This window comes from Mercenaria mercenaria, chromosome 16 (assembly GCF_021730395.1).
Source record: "Mercenaria mercenaria strain notata chromosome 16, MADL_Memer_1, whole genome shotgun sequence".
Classification (NCBI taxonomy): domain Eukaryota; kingdom Metazoa; phylum Mollusca; class Bivalvia; order Venerida; family Veneridae; genus Mercenaria; species Mercenaria mercenaria.
Genome location: NC_069376.1, coordinates 24,917,449 through 24,938,821, shown reverse-complemented (window position 1 = coordinate 24,938,821; position 21,373 = coordinate 24,917,449). Strand labels below are relative to the sequence as shown.

The following is a 21,373-nucleotide window of genomic DNA, read 5'->3' as shown; positions in this document are numbered from 1 at the left end:
TACAATGCATTTATTCATTTAGGTTATAGAAAAATCTATATGTTCAAATATAATTAATATTTATTTGATTTTCTTGAAATATTTTGTTTTCATGGTATCTCCCCGTGTAGGGCTGAGCACCTGACCCTCAATGTGCGCGAACACGCCCTAGATAGGTATATAAGTCAGCTCTATATACTTCCGGGAGATATAAATAGCAGAGTGAGGTCATTCTTAAAATAGGAAGATGATGTCATTCTAAAAATAAAATTCAAAATGGCCGCCGCGCATGACGTCATTCTCACGCATGCGCAGTCGTGGGGCCAAACCGGCCCCTATACTACTCTTTATATTGATATAATTGTTGACTTTTTCTACTTAAAAACGCCTGAAAATAACAAAAATACCCAACATCCAAAGAAGGATGTCTCTTCAACAATATACAGAAATTTGAATAATTTATAACGACGAAAAAACGTCATAGGTAATAAAACCACTGGGCTACCTCATACCAGTTTCGCCTATTTTTTGAGGTATATATGAGTGACATATAGGTGACATAATGAAGGTTAAGGGTATTTGACATCACTTTCAGGGGTAGCATAAAACATTGTGCTTTTCACCGTATATATTGCCTTTTTACAATCTTGCACTCCAGAAAATTAGCTATTTTACCGCCAACAGCATTTCTTCGTAATGAGCCCGCGAGCCCATGCTATTACGAAATAAGTGCAACATGTATGATGCAGTACTGAACAAAATGTTGTTTCCTCTAAAATTTCGGACAAAATCACCATTATTATAAGTTCCAGAACGCTTACACTACATTGTACAGAAGATAAATTAATAATTATTTACATGTATGCGTAACATCATTATACGTTATACCGTGCATATAATGCGATGTCACAAAGTTACGAGGCTGTAAAAGGTACTAAATTAAAGATACTGTTAAAGAATCTTGGAAAAATCTTGGAAAAATAACTTGACTTAAGCCTATTGAAATACTTGAAGCATGAAACAGGTAACAAAAAGATTTAGATTTAAAACATGTTCTAAACAAAAAGTCATGCACCTTTTAAAGCAGAAGTTTCGTGATCTACAAATGTATGTTCTAAGTATGTTCTACCGTGTACCTTGAAAGTTGCAGGGGTTCTATAACTTGTAAAGGGATTCCTTTATGTATTCCTCTTCCATTAGGTCATCTGTTTCTATTGGCAATGGTTTGAAACGGCGAAAAATTATCCCTTTGGGAAGACCTATCCTCTTTAATAAGCAAGCGTGCTACCATTGCACCACCGAGGCTCACAAAAGTGGTAAGTATATTAAAAGAGGATACGTAATTCGGTCTCATCCGGGATAGCTGGTTTTAAAGATGCGTTGTTATGCCACCGCAATTCGAAGAATAGAGTGAATTAAGGTGGTTTGCCAGTCTTATTTGACGTCAGTCGACGTAATAATGGTCGAAAAGTAAAGTTGCCATATTGCCCTGATATTTGGTATTCATATACAAGGACACCTCTCCTTCATTTTGTACAATTCAGATCTTTTATATTCTTTGTTTGTTTAGCAAAGGGCTGTTTTCGTACAATTAATGAAAAATTGAAGTATCTGGAGTAAAAATGGCTTATTTTATTTCGCTGGATTAATTTCAAAAACAACATTCGGATGCTCTTGACAAGGGAACCGAACTAGTTTATGAAATAAAAAAAAGGCTCTTTCCGTAAAATATTTCACAAAATGTGGTAGAAGCATATATTTGCATCGCGTGCATCACTGAAGTAGCCTAAACGTCATTCGACGTAACACAAGTTAAAAATTTCAACGTTACAAAATCTTAATGTAATTGCTGTTTGTGAAAAAATCACGGTAAGACCCCTATTTTCTATTTCATAAATTTGTTCATATTCATATTATTCATATTCAGTTTAACGCCCACTTTTAGATAGCCAGAACTTCTCTAGCTGAGTGGGAAACATGTGTTTCATAATTTCAAGCTTCCCCGCCCGGGAATCGAACCAGGCCCGCTGGATTAGGAGTCAACGACCTTAACCACTCGGCAACTCCAACCAAATACTTAAGCAAAATCACTGTAAGTGACAAGTGGTTTGAATCATTTTCCGTAGGCCAAATCTCTCACCAAGGTTTGTATGGCGAGGCTTTTGCTTTATTTCTAAAGGATGATCTCAATTGCTATCAAGAAAACATGACCAGAATCATTTCAGATGGCTAATAAAAGATGATGATACACTGTTTGTAAACAAAACCAAATTATCCTCCAGCCTAAATATCGGTTCTCTCTATTTAGTATAGTAACCTTGAAACGACTTAGGTATATGAGTATCTTTTATTATTGTAATACTTCTCTTTATGTACAACAATGATAAATCAAATGAAAACCCGTTTAAATTTCATTTTTCTATAGATGTACGTTTATTTCTTGGCGGGGCCTCTAAGATATACTGCTGTTGTGTCAGCTGTAGACGCAGCAGCAGCAGAAACAACAACAACAACAACAATAAATATAAGCAATATAAATATGACAGTGACTTGAATTGATAAAGAGTATGTTAGTAAAAGGTTAGGTGGGGGTCAATATTTTATAATGGGTGTCAGTAGCCTATTTTATAGATAGGGGTCATTATTCTATATAAAATAATGACCGGGGGGAGGGGGTCATTAATCTGCGGGGGTCAGTTTACAACGTTACACCGGCCATATTAATATATTTATCCACCGCTTCTGCGACGAATCATCCACCCCCGCGGCGTTGGAACCACCGCCACTGCGAAAACTATGGAGACAGTCGTTCCAGATACCGGGCTCAGGCACCAACCAATAACTCGGGCTTCTGATCTTATAACACGAATGTAGCCTAATTGCGTTATCCCTTCAGAAAACAGTATCATAACAGGGGCGTATAGATCTACGCATACGCACTGACGCACGTGCGTACATTATTCTGAAAGAAGGAAAAAAGGAAAGAAGTAAAAAATCTTAACATTTAAAAATGCCATAAAACTAGATCTACAAGGGGGAGTGTGGTAAGGCCACTTTGTTACTCTCACTTCGTAGATCTAATAGATCTAGATTTCTATGTGCGTATAGTACGTTCCTGTCATGACGAAAGTATTGCAGCTGTTAGTTTTATTTTTTAATTTGACTTTACCCGAAATGAAAAATACACTGTAGGCCTACAGGCTTATCTTTTAAGACTTAAAAGAACACAGAAGCATGTAGATCTATGTACAGTGTATTTTTCATTTCGGGTAAAGTCAAATTCGCCGCGTTATGTCACATGATGATCACGTGACGTTCAAGATGGCCGCAAAAAATTTTTCGTAATAATTTCGCAGTCACAATGAACCAAGTATTTTAATGAGGTAAATAATAATTTCAATGTTTTTTGATGTGAGATAGTCGCGAAATATCATTTAAGAGAGGAAAAGATAGTTAAACACCAATTTAAACAGTTAACAGAAACTAGCTATGTCAGTATGTGGCAATTCATTGAAGTGCCTTCTTAGCCTGTTAGCGGTCTTTGATAGGAAAACTGCCTGAAATAATTTACTCATATCTTTTTTATTTTACCATTTAATTCTGAAAGGTCCTTATTGTACCCTAAGTCACCCCTTAGTGGTCCTTAGTGCTCACTTAGAGGTCCTTAGTGGTCCTTTGTGCCTCCTTAGTGGTACAGTGCTTTAGGGTATAGCGGATAGCTAATTAATTTTTCCTGCATTCCAATTCAAAGAAATAAAAATATTAGTGTTTTTTTTCAGTATATCAGTCAAAAAACATCTATTCTTCTTAAAACATTCAGCTTTTCATAGAAATTCATGTGTTTTTTTCTCCCCACACCATTGTTTACATATGAGCTAATTTAGGGTGTACAGGATAGCTTCGGTCATTTTTTACATTATTAGTTTAAAATCCACATCTTAACAAACTTTCCAAGATTTCTTTAATATAAATCAGAATAATAATGTATTCTCTTTTCAAAAACATTCAGCTTTTTAAATTTCTATCAAATACGTATACTTTTCATTCACTTATGTTTTTTTACATATACACTGATTTAGTCTATAGGGGATAGCTTTATTTTACATTTGATGACATATGAAAAATAACACAACAAGCAAATATTTAAAATGTATGTCAGAATGTCTGTTTGCATATGCCAGTAAAAGAATGATATGAAAATTTATACAATAATTCAAGTCTAAGTATAAAATTTATCAATCTATCCTCTATACCCTAAAGCACTGTATATTGCAGGACCCGTCTAGGGGTACGGATCAGTAGGTTGTCTAGGGGTACAGACCTCCATTTTTCTGGAGATTAAGGGTCATTTACGTTTCAAATTTTTATTGAAAAAGAAATAACAAATGAGACTTGATCAGTACCTAAAATTTGGATCTAAATGGTTTACAGATAACAACATTCGCCCGATTTGTTACATTTTCCTTTGGAACATAAATAACTGAGGAACACGAATTAAATCACGAGGATTCAAACTGGCAGAAAAAAAGATGTAAAGAATAAAAACAATAATTTAAAAATATATATATATAATGTTAAATATGTTGTGAAAAAAACTATTTTTAATGATAATTAACCCTTTAGTAGTGTATTTATGTTTTCCACACATTTTGTAGCCGTACGAGATATGTAAGTATACAAGGGACGCTTTCACAAACAGTTTCTTTTACTTAATGTCTGTTATTGATTATTAAACAATCAGTTTCGTGCTGATTATCATTAGGACTTATATCTTGTTAAATAACAATATAAATAGGTGCATATTATTATGCCTATTTTTTTCTGCTGAATTTCAAATATTATAATTTATTCAACACGGTTAGATTCACTCAATCTGTTTATCAACAGTTTGTTTTACAATAAACTAATCGGAACGGAACAGTGTATTCATTTGGAGTTCCTCGGTTATAATTTATAGGTTTTAAAAGAAATGGTAAACAATCGGGTGAACGCTGGTACCTGTAAATCATTTAATCCAAGTTCTAAGTGAACAGTGGTTAAGTACGGACCCGTACCTCTTGACAATCCTGTTAGGGGTTTTCTTGGGGTACGGACCTCCTTTTTCTAGAGATTTAGGGCTGATCTGGATCCATGCTGGTCGCAAACCCACTATGTTGGTTTTCTCATGGCATGGCTATAATTTAGTTCCTAAAAGTTTAACCATCTATCACAGACTTGCAAGACCTCCTAGTAATACTTTTTAGCTCAACTATAGGAAGTATGAAGAACTGTCCTACTCGACCCTGCGTCTGTGTCTTTCCGCGTCTGCACCTTGGTTAAAGTTTTGATGCGCTTTCTCTTTATCTTTGTAATTACTTGATGGATTTGTTTCAGACTTAAAATAGTTATTCCTCATCATCACCCACATCATGTGGCACAAGTGACATTTTAACTCACACCAGTATGTCATGAATTATCCCCCCTTTTCACTTTAAATTTCAGTGACACAATGTCCATTTTTCTGGTACCAATATTTAATGAATTATCCCCCCTTTTACTTAGAATTTCAGATTAAAGTTTTGAAGCACTTTCGCTCTATCTCAGTTATTACTCAATGGATTTGATTCAAACTTAAAATGGTTGTTCCACATCATCACTCACATCATATAACACAAGGGCCATATCTATTGCACCAATATTTTATGAATTATCCCCCTTTTTACTTAGAATTTCAGATTAAATTTTTGATGCACTTTCATTTTATCTCAGTTATTTCTAAATGGATTTGATTCAAACTTAAAATAGTTGTTCCACCTTATCACCCACATCATATGACACAAGGTGCATAAGTCTTGCACCAGTACCCCTTTTTGCTTAGAATTATACTTATTTAGTGTTTTGATACACTTTATCTTTATCTCTCTTATAACTTTTAAAATATTCTTGAAACAGACTCAAGCAATTGTCCATGACAACATCTTCATCCACCATTGGAATCATTAAACACTCTTGTACAGCTCCAGCTTCCTCAGATGTTTCTAGTTTCACTATCCAGCATCAAAATAGTCAAGCGCGCTGTCTCCTATGACAGCTCTTGTTATTGCTTTCCATCCAGCACAAATGTAGATGTTGGTAGAAGATAATAGCAACTAGTTTTCCTTTAAATGTTAAGCACCAAGTACATTTGTTAAGGAGCTACTGGTACCATAATAGTCTTTTGAATGGCATGGTCATGATGCGAACCCATGACCTCCTGCATTTGAAATAGCCTCTGTACAACCGTGCTCAAGATCTGCACTGTTCGCCATTCAGTCAGTATCTTTTTGGTAAGCACCCCTCTTAACAGTTAATAGTACTGCCCAAATTAAAAGATGGACAAGTTTGTTATAGAAATTTAGCAGGGTAAGGGTTAAGTAATATGTCTGTCACTCTGTGTCTTGCATTCTCGCATACCTGAGATCTACCGTGGTTCCCCGGATGAACCTCTGGCACATTTCGCCGATATTTTGGTTTGGTTACATTACAGGCAAAATGTTTCAGCCAATCAGCGTTGTTTCGCGACAAAATGTAGCGAACCAATCAAAATTGTCCATGAAAAGCTTGACCGCGTCCTTTCATGTCAATGCCGACTTAACAAGGAATATTATTATTTCTTTATGTAAATTTCTTAACATCGAATTACAGAAAAAAATCTTTATCCATCTCAATCATGGAATATTGCTCACTAAATAAATGATAGAAATAAATCAGAGGTTCGTCTCGGGATTTTGACGAACCTCTGATGGATAAGAATGTGTGTCTTGTAACAGTTGTTGAACATTCAACGGTTATAATTCAAATGTAACGTGAGATCAAGTAAAAGACATGACAGAAGGCAGAGTTCAATTGATCTATTGTAACTGAAGTTTTTAAATCATCTTTTATCAGTTTTCCCGCATCTATTATTTTTATGCTAAAATGTTATAACCCTTAAAAGAATATACAGTCGAAACTCGGTATCTCAAACTCGCTTACCTCGAAATTCCGGTTAAGTCGAAGAAATTTTCAAGTCCCATCAAATTTCCTTCTTTATATATGTAATTCAACTTCGGTTATGTCAAAATTTGACTTACCGAGACTCCGGATATGTCGAAAGGGATTTTCAGTCCCGTCAATAAAATTCAAGTGCATTGTAAACTCGGTAAATCGAAGATCGAAGTGAGAAAAATATGCGATAAAATTTAACACATGTCTTGTGAATGTGGTTGGTTTTAATAACACATGTCCATGTTTATTGCCTAACCAGAAAGCCGTGATGCCGACATATCAAAGGTGCGGCGATTATCAAAGTGAGATGACATCATACTTGTTTGCACGTGCCATTTATAATGATAATTGTTTGATGTAAACCTTAGATTTCTTTAATCAGCAGTCATTTGTTTTTGAGACGTTATGAAAATTGCTTTTAATTTAAACTAATGAATTAATTAGTTTGAACAGTTGGGATCTTTAATAAGGATTAATTAGAGGTAATCGCGATGAGACTTATAAAAATTAACTTCTTGGGGGAAAGCATCATTCGTTCAAAATGTCAGATCGAAATGCTGTCAATCCTCCGGGAGAGAAACAGAGTACAAAAATTTGACTCAAAAATATTTGAGGTTGGTATCATTTTTATTCTTCGAAAAACTGAAAACTTTGATAAACACAAACTGTACGGAATCGTGTACGCGTAAAGTGCCGACAGCGTATACACAGCATCAAGGAAACAGTTTTTATTTTTTATTAAATCTTCTCGTAATGTGTACTTATTTCGTCCATATACATTCCTCCTCATAACTCGAATTTCGGTTATCTCGAAATAAAAAGCACGGTCCCTTGAAATTCGACATACCGAGTTTCGACTGTAGTTAATTCCTTTTACAGCTAAATACTGTAAAATGGGGTCAAAGATCATCTTGCTGGTTCACTTGAGTGAAGCTTTTTTTTTTTACTTGGCTGAAATGTTTCATTCACTGAGCAGGCATTCTGTTAAGCAATATTGGGTCATTGAGTAGATGTATATCATATACATCTACTTAATGAAAATACATATACTTTTATCAGACTATGGTTAATTGAATTTGCAAACAATTCAATAAAGTGTAAAGAAAAACATAAACATCATTCTAGTCAGAACCTGCTTGAAAAAAGTACAATGTAGTAACCAAGGACTTCCTTAATATATAGTGCTCTCCAAAAGTTTTGAGACAAATGTAATAAAAATTTAACAGTTTTTTACCACAATGTTTATTTAGTTTCAAAAGTTGAGCATTCAAAAAAAAAGATTAATATAAATTAGGGCAGAGAGACTATCTTTAAAAAGAAATTCAAAATATTTAAATTGGAGTGTCCAGCCTTGATTTTGGTAGTTTGCCAGGTCATTTGACCTCCACCTCTAATTCATGTGTCAGCTGACCATTACTTGCAAAAAAAATGTTAAATCAATTGTGCAATGTTCAGGAAGAGAGGTTAGGTTGACCTATCACTATGACCATAATGAAAAATTGTTGAAAGAAGTTTTTAAATCCATGTCAGAAAAAAAGTAAAATAAAAACATTTCAAACATGTTTATGTATAACAGCAAAATTTAATGGTAAAGAGGTATTTGTATTTTTGTCATGAGAGATCCGAGGTACTTAATAAATATACACTTACTTGGTGTATTATTTGGTTATTTGTAAGTAGGATTAAGATATTTGTAAGTGTTAAAGTAATTATCTTCCTATGACACCAGGAGAAAGAAGTGACTTTTTGTTGAAGCATTTGATACGGAATAACTTATAATACTGGTAAATGTTTATGATGGTTGAAATAACTTGTTGTTATTTTTTGTTATTTTTACAAAAGGTTTAGGATGGGTGGATGACCTGATGTTCATTAAGTGCGTGTCATCGTTTTTAGACACTTTTGCTGTAACACTCTGTACATAATTTTGTCCCAGTTTTGATGAAACTTGTTTAGAATTAATGTTCATGAACCAGTGTAATACTAGCTTGTCATAGAACAATTATATTAACACTCCAGAGGCAAAATCTTTTAACTGATCTTCATGAAACTTTGTCAGAATGTTTGTTTTGATTAACTCTGGGTTTAGTTGGAAACATGGATACCAGGGGTTAGCAGCTATACTGTCAGACTTGCTCAAGATTCCATGCCTATTCAGAAATCACTTGCGTTAAGAGAATTTCATTATGTACACTCCGAAGAAGTGCACATGCTGGTCAGTTAGTTAAGCCATCTGTTGGTAGAGCGAATGGTTTCCTTCCAATAACTTGAGAACCACTTGACTCAGAACATTAAAATTTGGTAGCTTGACTGGCTTATGAAATAGATTACCTATTGTTTTTTTTTGTTTTGTTTTTGTGAGATCAGTAAGTAAAATGTCAAGGTCACAGGGGCCTGAACCTTGAAACTGGGTCAGCTCAATAAATTGAGAAATACTTGAGTGAAGTTGACCAGAACCTTCAAACTTGATAGCATGACTGGGCTTATAAAGCAGATGACCCGTATTGTTTTTGGGGTCAAAAGGTAAGGTCATAGGGTCCTAAACACTGAAAACTATTTCTGCTCCATAACTTGAGAATCACTTGACCCAGAACATTCAAACTTGGTAGCATGATTTGGCTTATTTGATAGATAACCCCATATTGTTTTGTGGTCAGAAAGTCAAATGTCACGGGCTTGAACATTGAAAACACTTTCTCCTCAATAAATTGAGAACCACTTGACCCAGACTCTTCAAACTTAATATCAGGATTGGGTTTATGAAGTAGATGACCGCTATTATTTTAGGGTCAAAAGGTTGAAGGTCAAGGACACAGAGACCTGAACCTTAAAAACTATTTCTGCAGGATAACTTAAGAATCACTTGACTCAATACATTTAAACTTGTTAGGGACTCAATACATTCAAACTTGTTAGCATGATTAGGCTTAATAAAGTAGATGACACCTATTTTGGGTCAGGAAGTCAAAGGTCAATGCCACAGGAACCTGAACCAAGAAAAAACAGTTTCTGCTCAGTAACTTGAGATCCACTGGACCAAGTATCTTCAAACTTTATTGTATGATTGGGCTAATGTGAAGTAGATAACCCCTTTTGTTTTTTGGGGGTTAGTAGGTCAAAGGGCAAGGTCACAGTGATCACAAGACTGAAATTAGGACAACCCATCATGCAGAACATGTTTGTTTGACAGACAGCTCTTATTTTGAGTCAGAGCTCCAGATTAGATTTTGGTGCAATTGGGTAATTACACATCACATTTTGTCTGAATTGGGTACTGGAAATCTGAATTGGGTAAAAATTATATCTTTATCCAGCCTTTTCAGAAGTAATTGGGTATTTGCTAGAACAACTGGGTATTTCACTAATTTCACAGAAACAATTGAGTTATTTTTTGCTTACAGTATATATATATCATTAACCAGGATTAACTAACTACATAAAAGTACTTTAATAGCACTGTTTAAAGATTAATACAAAAAACTGTAATGAAATGTAATTAATCAAAACTGTACACTGTCTTTTAAAATGTTTTAATCAATGTAAACATGTGTATTTGAATTCATAGTACCAAAGATATTTTTTCTCTAATCATTAAATGTATTCTGAGATACTTTTGTTCCATACTGTTGATTTCTTTTTCACTTTTAATGAAGTCGGAGATCAATTCATCAATTTCCGGAAAGACCTGGTCACTGCAATATTAGGAATTTTAATTGCGTTTTAGTACGCACACTGTATGAATTCAATTTGGTTTTCTGCAATTTTAATTGCGTAAATATGCAGCTTATCTGGAGCTCTTTTTTGAGTTCCTTTTTGTGTTATTAAGGAACAAATTACAGTGTACTTAAAGAAATCAGCTTTGTTAAGAGACCACTTTTACCATTCTCTTCGATGGCTTTTACTACAGGTTATACTGTATTTCTCTAGTTCAGATCATAGAAAACATTGTTATCAACCTTGAGTTCTATTATTCTACCTTAGGAGCATTGAAAAAGGAATAAATATGTTTTGTGAATTGCTAACTTCCTTTAGATAATATTTTCAACACTTCTTGTTTAAACATATCCAATCTGGAGAAGAGGCGGTTCATAGCATGCTACATATACTGGTATAGGGGTGCTCATGACCGAAGACTTAATTATAGGAAGTACTGATATTTTACTTGATAAATTATTTTTATAACATCTTGATATTATACATGTATATCTCACAGTTATCGAGGGTTCAATGCAATAAGGGCGTATCTACATATAATAATCATATGTAGATAGGCCCTTATTGTGTTGAACCCTCGTTATATGAGTTTTCATTATTTTTAGATATTTGCGTCAGTTTTAAACATTGATATTTGATGTAAACCTGGAGGTGAGCAGACTTAAGGTAGTTCTGCATGTTTTATCAACCGAAATGATGGCATAATGTCATTAATCAGGAAAACCTAGAATAATACCTGGAAGGCGTTATGCGGGGTAGCATAAACGTTGCTGGGAATCTATTATATATGGTGTGTTAAGTGTTAAACACTTTGTAACGGTTCAATTTGTCTATTACTTTAAAAAATTTGAAATAATAACATAAAATAAGCAGTAATGTGAGCACTCCAAATGATATTTAGACTGTACATTTTATTTGACATACTATATTCATTGAAAAAAGATAAATCTACAAAATTTGTTAAAAGTTTCATTAAAATTTACGATTGTGGACATTTTCATGCATGCTAAAATTTAAAAAAGGGTGATTTTGCAGTCAAAGCCATTGAGAAAATCTTCCTGAGGACCAATATTTTAAAATTGGTCTAACAAAAAATCAAGCACACAGCTCTTTTTCTATTGGCTGAATTTCTTTCAGATACAATGATGCTTTGAAAAAATGCGGTTTTACTAATTCTACATTGCAGAAAATTATTTAATATGTCAAACATGCAAAACTACCTTAAAGTAAATACATTTTGTGAGATATTTTATCTGCTAATCTGTAATTTGCTGTTTCACTGCTAATGTTTTCTCACCAGTCTTAAATATCCATTCAAGTGTGCAGTTGAAAGTGAAATAATGTACGATGGATTAATATTGTTGACATCTTTTTTGGTCTCTTGTCATAACCAGTACAGTGGATTATGTGCTGTAGAAATTTCAGTTTTGGACTAATGAACTATTGTTACTGTGGTATTTGCAGGAGATTACAGAAGTTTGAACTATTTTACATGTTATGTTATGTTTTTAAATTTTAAATGTGTTAAAAGTGTGTATGTAGGTATTTTGGATGATTCAAATTAACCTGGGTCCTGTTAGTGTTAGAAATCTGTTTAAAAAATCTGTTCGAAATTAAATTTTAGAATTTCAAGCGATGAAATAACCCATATTTTGAAATAACATCTTAAATATTTACAATTGTTCTTAATGGTAAGCAAAATTGCTATTATTATCTATAATCATTTGATTATTTTCTTCATTTGATTAAATCCAATCACTTTTTCTCCCTTAATAATATATTTAGCACTTTTTGTAAAAAAATTTAAGATATCAGAATTTTGAAAATTTTCATTAATTACACAAACATCTAATAAAACAGCCTAGATTTGTCAGTACCAAACTACCGTGCAATATATGCAGGCTGCAAAATAAAATATTCACAAGTAACAATAATTTATAGTATCAATGCATACATTCTGTAATTTAAGGTAAATAATAGGCATTTTTATTTAATTTATTATACAAAACGTTTTAGTCGAAAATATTAAATCACTTGGTAAGATGTAATTATGGGTACTGAGGTTTTTGTGTAAAATGATGCAGAAACACATCATACAGTACAGTTAATTCTGTTTCACAAATTTAGGATATGGTTATAGTTTATACCAAAACTCTTTAAAAATGCCTTACTTTTGTGACATATTGCGCATTTATGAAGTTTTAGTTTTGACAAAATTAGATTAACTCGGACATAAACATTTATATTCCTTATTTTCAAATCGTTTATACATGTGAATGAACAGGATGATTTTGCGCTTATAATTAAAAGTATTTGTATTTTCCAGTGCTTGACATTGCAGTTATTTAAAATAATTGGTTGTAAGATAAATGCATTTCAGTGTACTAGTTTGAGTTTGATAATGTTTTGAAGGCGGTGATATTTTACATTTCATGTGACTCCACAGTTTCGATTTTGTATTTCCTTAATTTTAGGTGGCTGTAATAATATCTGCTTGGGGATGTTTGAATAGAGGTGAACCAGCATTTATATAGATTGTGATGTGTCTGTACCACAACACGGTTTTTGTATTATTTCCGGGAAGAAGTTAACACGTAAATTGCTGGAAAAATGGCTGACGTGGAGGATCGCTTACGAGAAGGTATAGGAAAGTTGTCTATACCAAAGAAGAGTGAAGGTAAGTTAACATAATTATTATGTGTTAGGTACTGTTTACAAATTTTGAAATTATCTCCCCTTTTAATCTGAAGGTATTGAGTATTTCATTTCAATGATTTCAGTGTAAATTCTAGTTTCACATTTCTGTTTGATAGATATTTTGGCAATCCGAACCTGAAAATAAGTTTTAAACTGTCTTGCCACTTCTATCTTGAGAATTCATTCTTGATTTTGTAACCCTGATAAGCAAAAGGGAGGTAATATGTATTTTAGAAACTTGAATTTTTAACCCTTACCCTGCTAAATTTCTATAACGATCTTATCCATCTTTCAATTTGGACAATACCATTACAGATGTAACTGTTAAAGGGGGTGCTTACCAAAAAGATACTGACTGAATGGCGAACAGTGTAGATTATGATCAGACTGCACGGATTTGCAGGCTGATCATGATCTACTCTGGTCGGAAAGGCAGAATCAGCTGTGTCCAGCATGTTAAAGGTTAAGAACTTCTAGCTGAATACATAATTTTTATGCCCCCGAAGGGAGGCATATTAGTTTTCAACTGTCCGTCCGTTCGTTCGTTCGTTCGTTCGTTAGTTCGTTCGTCACAACGTTAACTTTTTGCATGAAGGCATTTTACTCGTGAACCACTGCCCCCAGGACCTTCAAACTTCACATGCTGATAGTACTTATTGAGTACACGACCCCTACTGACTTTTAGGTCACCAGGTCAAAGGTCAAGGTCACCAGGTCAAACGTCAAGGTGCTGCGGGGGCATTTGTCACCATTAGTGACAGCTCTTGTTTATGCAAGTCTTTGTCAAGTATGATACAGTTGTTCTTATATACGTATCATTCTTTATGCCAATTGCAGGGTGTCAGGTTTCCTATTTTTTCCTATAAATTCCTATATTCAGGGTCAGTTCCTATATATTCCTATATTTCTTTATAAATTCCTATATTTTGTTGAAATTCCTATAAATTCCTATATTTTAAGGGTAAGCAAGAAATGTGGCATTTTGAATGAACAAAAAATGCTTTATTTTTAAAGTAAATACTCATTTTGATACATCATTTTTCAAAATAAATAAGCTCAAAGTTACATAAAACATACTATAAGCATTAACTAGTGATATCACAGTTGATTTCATGAAAATCTGATTGAAATTTTCAGAAGGAAGGCAAATTTTGTAATGTGTCTTTTTTTCTTCAAAATTCCGGTTTCCGAGCCAATTTCTCCGCAAAGTAAGTCTAATGTTTGAAATGTTTCTGCGGTACAAAATTTTCTTTGCGATGACAATTTCTTGTGTAACTTTTCTCGCAAAACCCTAAGTTACAAGATTTTGTGGGAAAAATTTGGCTAAATTAAAAATTTGGTAAGATTTAGGTGTCACATGGAAACTGTGGAAATTGTTTGTTTTTGTTTATCATGTTTATAATTATGCTAATAAAAGGCAAGTGTGGTGAGTGGAGGAGGAGGTTAAAAAGCATACTTTGTCTTGTCTTACTGTCCTATATTTTCCTATATTTCTGTTAAAAAAATCAAATATTTCTTAGGCCTGTCTTATATATTTTTAGTCAAAATTCACTTGACACCCTGCAATTGTGTTTGTCATATTTATACTTGTGTTTAAAATAACTCTATGATATTGATTGTAAAACGAGGGTAGGAAAATTAAGTTTTGAAAAAACTTTCACTGAAAACATTTATTAAGTGCACAGTAATTAAATCACTCAGTGATCAAATGTTGACAGCCTTTGAATAGGTTTGATAAGGAAACAGTTTGTTAAAAAATTTGTATGTGGATATAAGGAGATAAATTTTGTTTTAATTATCATACATGGTAATTAAATATGTTGACATATCAATATCTTGAAAAAAAAAATGTATAATTGTATATAGTGGCTCATACACTGGTAGAACATCTGCCTGGCCTGTTGGAGGTCAGGTTTGTATCCCAGTCAGGGCATACCAAATACAGTTGAAATTCGGTATCTCAGATTCCAAGGGATCAATTGCTTTAAGGTAGTTCTGCACGTTTAATAAACTGGAAGTGATGGCGTAACGTCATTTATCTGGAAAACGTAGAATAAAGTCTGGATTAGGTTACAGTACAGAAATGAAAATCATTTTATGAATAAATGGCGACCCGCAAACACATTTATTACAAAGGCACTGTTACTATTTTTCTAAACTTAAAATATGATATTAAAACATCTGACACATTAAATAATTCAAAATAGAGTCTGAAAATTAGCTTGAAATGTGAGGTTCACTTTAATCATGGTCAGATATCTCAAAAATAAGCACACTGACCTATACATTTTATTTCACCGCATTATAGACAATGTGTTTATTATACGCCCGAAGGGACGTATTATGTTATGATGCTGGTGTCCATCTGTCTGTCTGTCCGTCCGTCTGTCCGTTAGCAATTTCGTGTCCGCTCTGTGACTCTTGAACCCCTTGAAGGATTTTTAGGAAACTTTACACAAATGTTCACCACACCGAGACGATGTGCAGAGCGCATGTTTTGGATGTCTCGCTTCAAGGTCAAGGTCACACTTAGGAGTCAAAAGTCATATCACTTTGTTTCGTGTCCGCTCTGTAACTCTTGAACCCCTTGAAGGATTTCAAAGAAACTTGACACAAATGTTCACCACACCAAGACGATGTGCAGAGCGCATGTTCCGGATGATTTGCTTCAAGGTCAAGGTCAAACTTAGGGGTCAAAAGTCATATCACTTTGTTTCGTGTCCGCTCTGTAACTCTTGAACCCCTTGAAGGATTTCAAAGAAACTTGACACAAATGTTCACCACACCAAGACGATGTGCAGAGTGCATCTTCCGGATGACTCACTTCAAGGTCAAGGTCACACTTAAGGGTCAAAGGTCATATATGACTTTGCTTTGTGTATATTGCTCTGCATTGGAGTGCTCTTGTTTTTATTTGGCAGATCTCTTTTTTGTACTTACAGTAATGTTTTTTTGAATTACTTCCCTTTTATGTTACTATAAATAGCTTATTTTGAAACTTTTTTATTATTGGCCATAGGGGAAAACCGAGACCACTTTTCTGTGGTACAACATGGATGGTACCTCCAATTTTAAGGTGTATTTTTACATACCTGTACCTGATAAGGATTTTTTTGTAGACTTTGAATATTTTTTTTGTGGACTTAGATTTGTTTTTTTGAAGTTATCCTTTTGTTGTTCCAGTCCTTTGGGGCTACAACAGTCAAGTTCTTAAAATTTTGCTCCGATCCTATGATGTAAGCCTTCAGGCGTATATTGCCCCGCTTGGCGGCGCTCTTGTTTACTACTGTGAGAAGTTTCATTAAAATCTACATTGTAGAAAAATATCTATTTGCGAAAATGTTATGAAAGTTGTGAGTTTCCCATAGACTTCCATTATCGTAATAATGAAAAATTGTGTGAGGTCAAAATTTTTCCGATCAATCTAGCAAAAAATCAAACACACGACCCTATCTTTTTTATTTGCTGAGTTTTTTTAAGTATATTCTGAAGTTTTGAAAAATCAGGGTTTTATCAAAATCTACATTGTAGAAAAAAATTCGAGCCAAACGTGCAGAACTACCTTAATTTAAGATAACTGAAATTTGACTTAAAATGAGCCATGCCATGAGAAAAGCAACATATCCGCACATCCGTGCAGTCTGGTCAGGATCCATGCTGTTCACTTTTAAAGCCTATGGGAATTGGAGAATTGGAATTGGAATTGGAGAAACTGTTAGCGAACAGCATGGATCCTGACCAGAGTGCGTGGATGCGCAGGCTGGTCTGGATCCATGCTGGTCACAAACCCACTATGTTGTTTTTCTCATGGCACGGCTCATTAATGATATTTTGTGCACATATTTTCGATACAGGACTCGAAAATGTCCACGAAATATCTGTAATTTTTGAGATATGTGAGTTCGAGATATCAAGTTTCAACTGTGCTTCATAAAAAATGAGGGAAGTTGTTTCTTCATATGATACTCAACAAGACGAGAGTTCTGTAAGACTGGTCAGCAGGTTGTCATTATAGTCTGAGTGGGTGGGGTATCATGTAATATGTCTATGGAGTGATATTTCAAAGAAGCAGTACTAAATACATGTAATTGCTGGTTCTCATACCTATATCGTGGGCTGAGCGCGAAACTATTGTAACTGTATATAGATAAAGAACAAGATACAATAGTTTCGCGCTCAGCCCTCGATATGTAGACATCATCTTTATATTACTAAAAAAAAATTGTTAAAAACATGCTTTACCCAAACTCAAGCATAATAGTTCTTGTTGCAGTGAAATTTTGTATCATATATATTACAGACAGTGCAGATTTGGCCCGGAATATTGCTAACTTGTCCCCTGGTACACAAGAGAATCTTGGGGTACTGCTCAGGAGTATTTCAAATGGAGAAGGTATGTGTTCTTTATATGTAAATAGTTAACTCCTTTTACACTGTAAAAGTCTGACAAAGATACCATAGTGATTTCTCACCATTCTTGAATGCTGTTTTATGAAATAGACTTGGTTTAATTGGGAAATGATTTTCATTATAGGCTGACCTGTACTGGTTATTCCCAGGAAAGATGGCTTCACTTGTTTCAGTGCTATACATTGGGCACGTTAAAGAAGCAGATAGTTTTTTCGTAGAGCTAAACTTAGTTGGCCTGACAGGCCTGTATCTTAAAGAACTTCTCTCTCTGTCTGTTCTTTTAGGTCTTTCTTTCCCTCTGACCTTCTCAGGTCAGATCACTCTGTGCCTGTACTAGTAGAGGATGACTTAGTGGATGCCTTTACGCTACGATAAGTGCCTTTGAATGTGTTAATCATGAAGTCAGTATGATATTATGATAATAATATTGATAATATATCGCGGGGTGTCCTAAATTTTTTATTTTAATCAAATTGTTGCAATATTTTACAGCTCTTATTGATACAGATTCGGAGGGCCGAGCGCAGATAGAATATAAAGCTGCCAAGTAAGTGACAGTTTTTGTTTTCAGTTGTAAAGCACATTTCTGTGTTACTGTTTACTCAGCATTGATTATGGCTGTGAAACAAAGTGTTTGCCTGCCTGTCATAAGAAAATCCAACTGCACTTAATATAGAAAGTTGTTTTAAAACTAAAGTGTGTTCTGTAGATTGTGTAATACCTTGATATTTTGTTTTCTCTGATTTTCACAGTATAACTTATTTTCACTAGTTTTCACAGTATAGCTTGTTTTCACTAGTTCACACTATAACTTGATAATGAAATCAGACACAGTATTAACCAGAACTATAAAAAAAAGAAGTAACCACTTACTAATATACATTTACTTTGCTGAAATATTGGCCTGTCAATAGCACAAACAATTGATTAGCAATTTATTTTAGGAGCCATGTGATACATTCATTTATTAGACAATTTGTAGAAGACCTTTTCACTACATGCAGGGATTTTGAAATGTAGTCATAGTTAAAGCTCTCTGTATTTTTATGCCCCTAAAGGGAGGCATATAGTTTTTGAACCCTCTGTCGGTCTGTCAGTCTGTCGGTCTGTCCGCAATTTTCGTGTCCGGTCCATATTTTTGTCATCCATGGATGGATTGTCAAATAACTTGGCATGAATGTGTACCACAGTAAGACAACGTGTCGCGCGTAAGACCCAGGTCCGTAGCTCAAAGGTCAAGGTCACACTTAGACGTTAAAGGTCATTTTTCATGATAGTGCATTGATGGACGTGTCCGGTCCATATCTTTGTCATCCATGGATGGATTTTCAAGTAACTACGCATAAATGTGTGGCACAGTAAGACGACGTGTTGCGCGCAAGACCCAGGTCTGTAGCTCAAAGGTGAAGGTCACACTTAGACGTTAAAGGTCATATTTCATGATAGTGCATTGATGGGCGTGTCCGGTCCATATCTTTGTTATTCATGCATGGATTTTAAAATTATTGGCAAGAATGTGAACCACATTAAGACGACGTGTTGCGCGCAAGACCCAGGTCCGTAGCTCAAAAGTCAAGGTCACACTTAGACGTTAAAGGTCATATTTCATAATAGTGCAATGATGGGCGTGTCCGGTCCATATCTTTGTCATTCATGCATGGATTTTAAAATAACTACGCATGAATGTGTGGCACAGTAAGACAACGTGTCGCGCGCAAGACCCAGGTTCGTAGGTCAAAGGTCCTAAACTCTAACATCGGCCATAACTATTCATTCAAAGTGCCATCGGGGTCATGTGTCATCCTATGGAGACAGCTCGTGTTATATATTTTATACTATGGAAATATTTCAGGAAAATCTTCTGGGATGGATCAAATGCTAACGTTATTGCTCATCCAAAATCTGACCCTGACATTCAGGTCAAGGTCGATGCATGCTTGGAGCTGATTGGTTATCTCCAGTCAGAGAAGCCTCCTGCTGGTGTTGTATTGGACAAAACTAAAGTAAGAGGTTGTTGAAAAAAAAATCATGATCTATTACATGTGTATAGATTTTTGTGTTGGTTCAAGTAACAGCTTCTATGTATACATGTAATTGGTAACAGCTTTAAAAGAAGTGTTTATTTTACAGTACATATATACTGTATTCTAGCAGGACAGGATTAGTTTCCCTATTCTAGCAGGACAAGATTAGTTTTCCCAATTCTAGCAGGACAGGATTAGTTTCCCTGTTCTAGCAGGACAAGATTAGTTTCCCAATTCTAGCAGGACAGGATTAGTTTCCCTATTCTAGCAGGACAAGATTAGTTTCCCAATTCTAGCAGGACAAGATTACTTTCCCTATTCTAGCAGGACAAGATTAGTTTCCCAATTATAGCAGGACAAGGTTAGTTTCCCTATTCTAGCAAGCAGGACAGGATTAGTTTCCCTATTCTAGCAGGACAGGATTAGTTTCCCTGTTCTAGCAGGACAAGATTAGTTTCCCTGTTCTAGCAGGACAGGATTAGTTTCCCTATTCTAGCAGGACAGGATTAGTTTCCCTATTCTAGCAGGACAGGATTAGTTTCCCTGTTCTAGCAGGACAAGATTAGTTTCCCTATTCTAGCAGGACAGGATTAGTTTCCCTATTCTAGCAGGACAGGATTAGTTTCCCTATTCTAGCAGGACAAGATTAGTTTCCCTGTTCTAGCAGGACAAGATTAGTTTCCCTGTTCTAGCAGGACAAGATTAGTTTCCCTGTTCTAGCAGGACAGGATTAGTTTCCCTATTCTAGCAGGACAGGATTAGTTTCCCTATGAAAGAAAGAAGATTGTAAGTTTTATGTTATTATGCAACAAAGTCACAGTTGGTACGTCACAATTATTATGTCATAGTGTCAGATGTCATAGTGTCAGATGTCATAGTGTCAGATGTCATAGCGGTGTACTGAAAATGAACATGACACAAAACATGCTAACATTTGGTGGATATCATCAAATTTATAGACAGTAGTCCTTGATATTGTGTAAGAACCAAAATAATATATCTCAAACAGCCATTGTTTGATGCATATTGTTATATCCCTCAGACTGTTTCTTTGTTAAGTAATTCCTACACATCTGAACTCCAGTGAAGCCTGCACGCTTAGCTCAGTAGGGAGAGTGCAGATCTATGGATCACGGGGTCGAGAGTTCGATCCTCAGGTTAGGGGTATGTGCTCAGTGATGATTTGATAAAAGATGATGTGTCTAAAATCATTCGTCCTCACCCTCTAATTCATGTGAGGAAGTTGGCAGTTACTTGTGGAGAACAGGTTTGCACCGGTACAGAATCTAGGAACACTGGTTAGGTTAACTGCCCTCCATTATATAACTGAAATACTGTTGAAGAACAGCATTAAACCCAAAACAAATAAACTGAACTGCAGGGATTTATTCTACAACAAAATCACTATTTGGGATATATTATTTCAGAAATATATCGGCTATAATCAATATTTGTTTTTTCTGTTACATTACTTAGTAAGACCAGTTGTAAACCATGTCCAGAATAAACAAGTTATTATATTCTTTTAAACCTATGTATATACT

The 21,373-nt window shown here is 34.7% G+C and overlaps 1 protein-coding gene across 2 annotated transcripts in view; it reads left to right on the top strand.

The window, feature by feature from the left end:
• Window positions 1-3,288: 3,288 nt before the first annotated feature.
• Window positions 3,289-21,373, top strand: part of LOC123541112 (uncharacterized) — a 37,404-nt gene continuing 19,319 nt past the window's right edge. The window contains exons 1-5 of one of the 2 annotated variants that reach the window (XM_045326510.2): window positions 3,289-3,362; window positions 13,173-13,375; window positions 17,696-17,788; window positions 18,298-18,352; window positions 19,658-19,808. In XM_045326510.2, the coding sequence (XP_045182445.2) occupies window positions 13,309-13,375; window positions 17,696-17,788; window positions 18,298-18,352; window positions 19,658-19,808 (366 nt within the window). In that variant the 5' untranslated portion in view covers window positions 3,289-3,362; window positions 13,173-13,308. Of the gene's footprint in view, window positions 3,363-8,648; window positions 8,769-13,172; window positions 13,376-17,695; window positions 17,789-18,297; window positions 18,353-19,657; window positions 19,809-21,373 lie in introns of those variants that run through there. The other variant, XM_045326509.2, reaches the window with a different exon arrangement.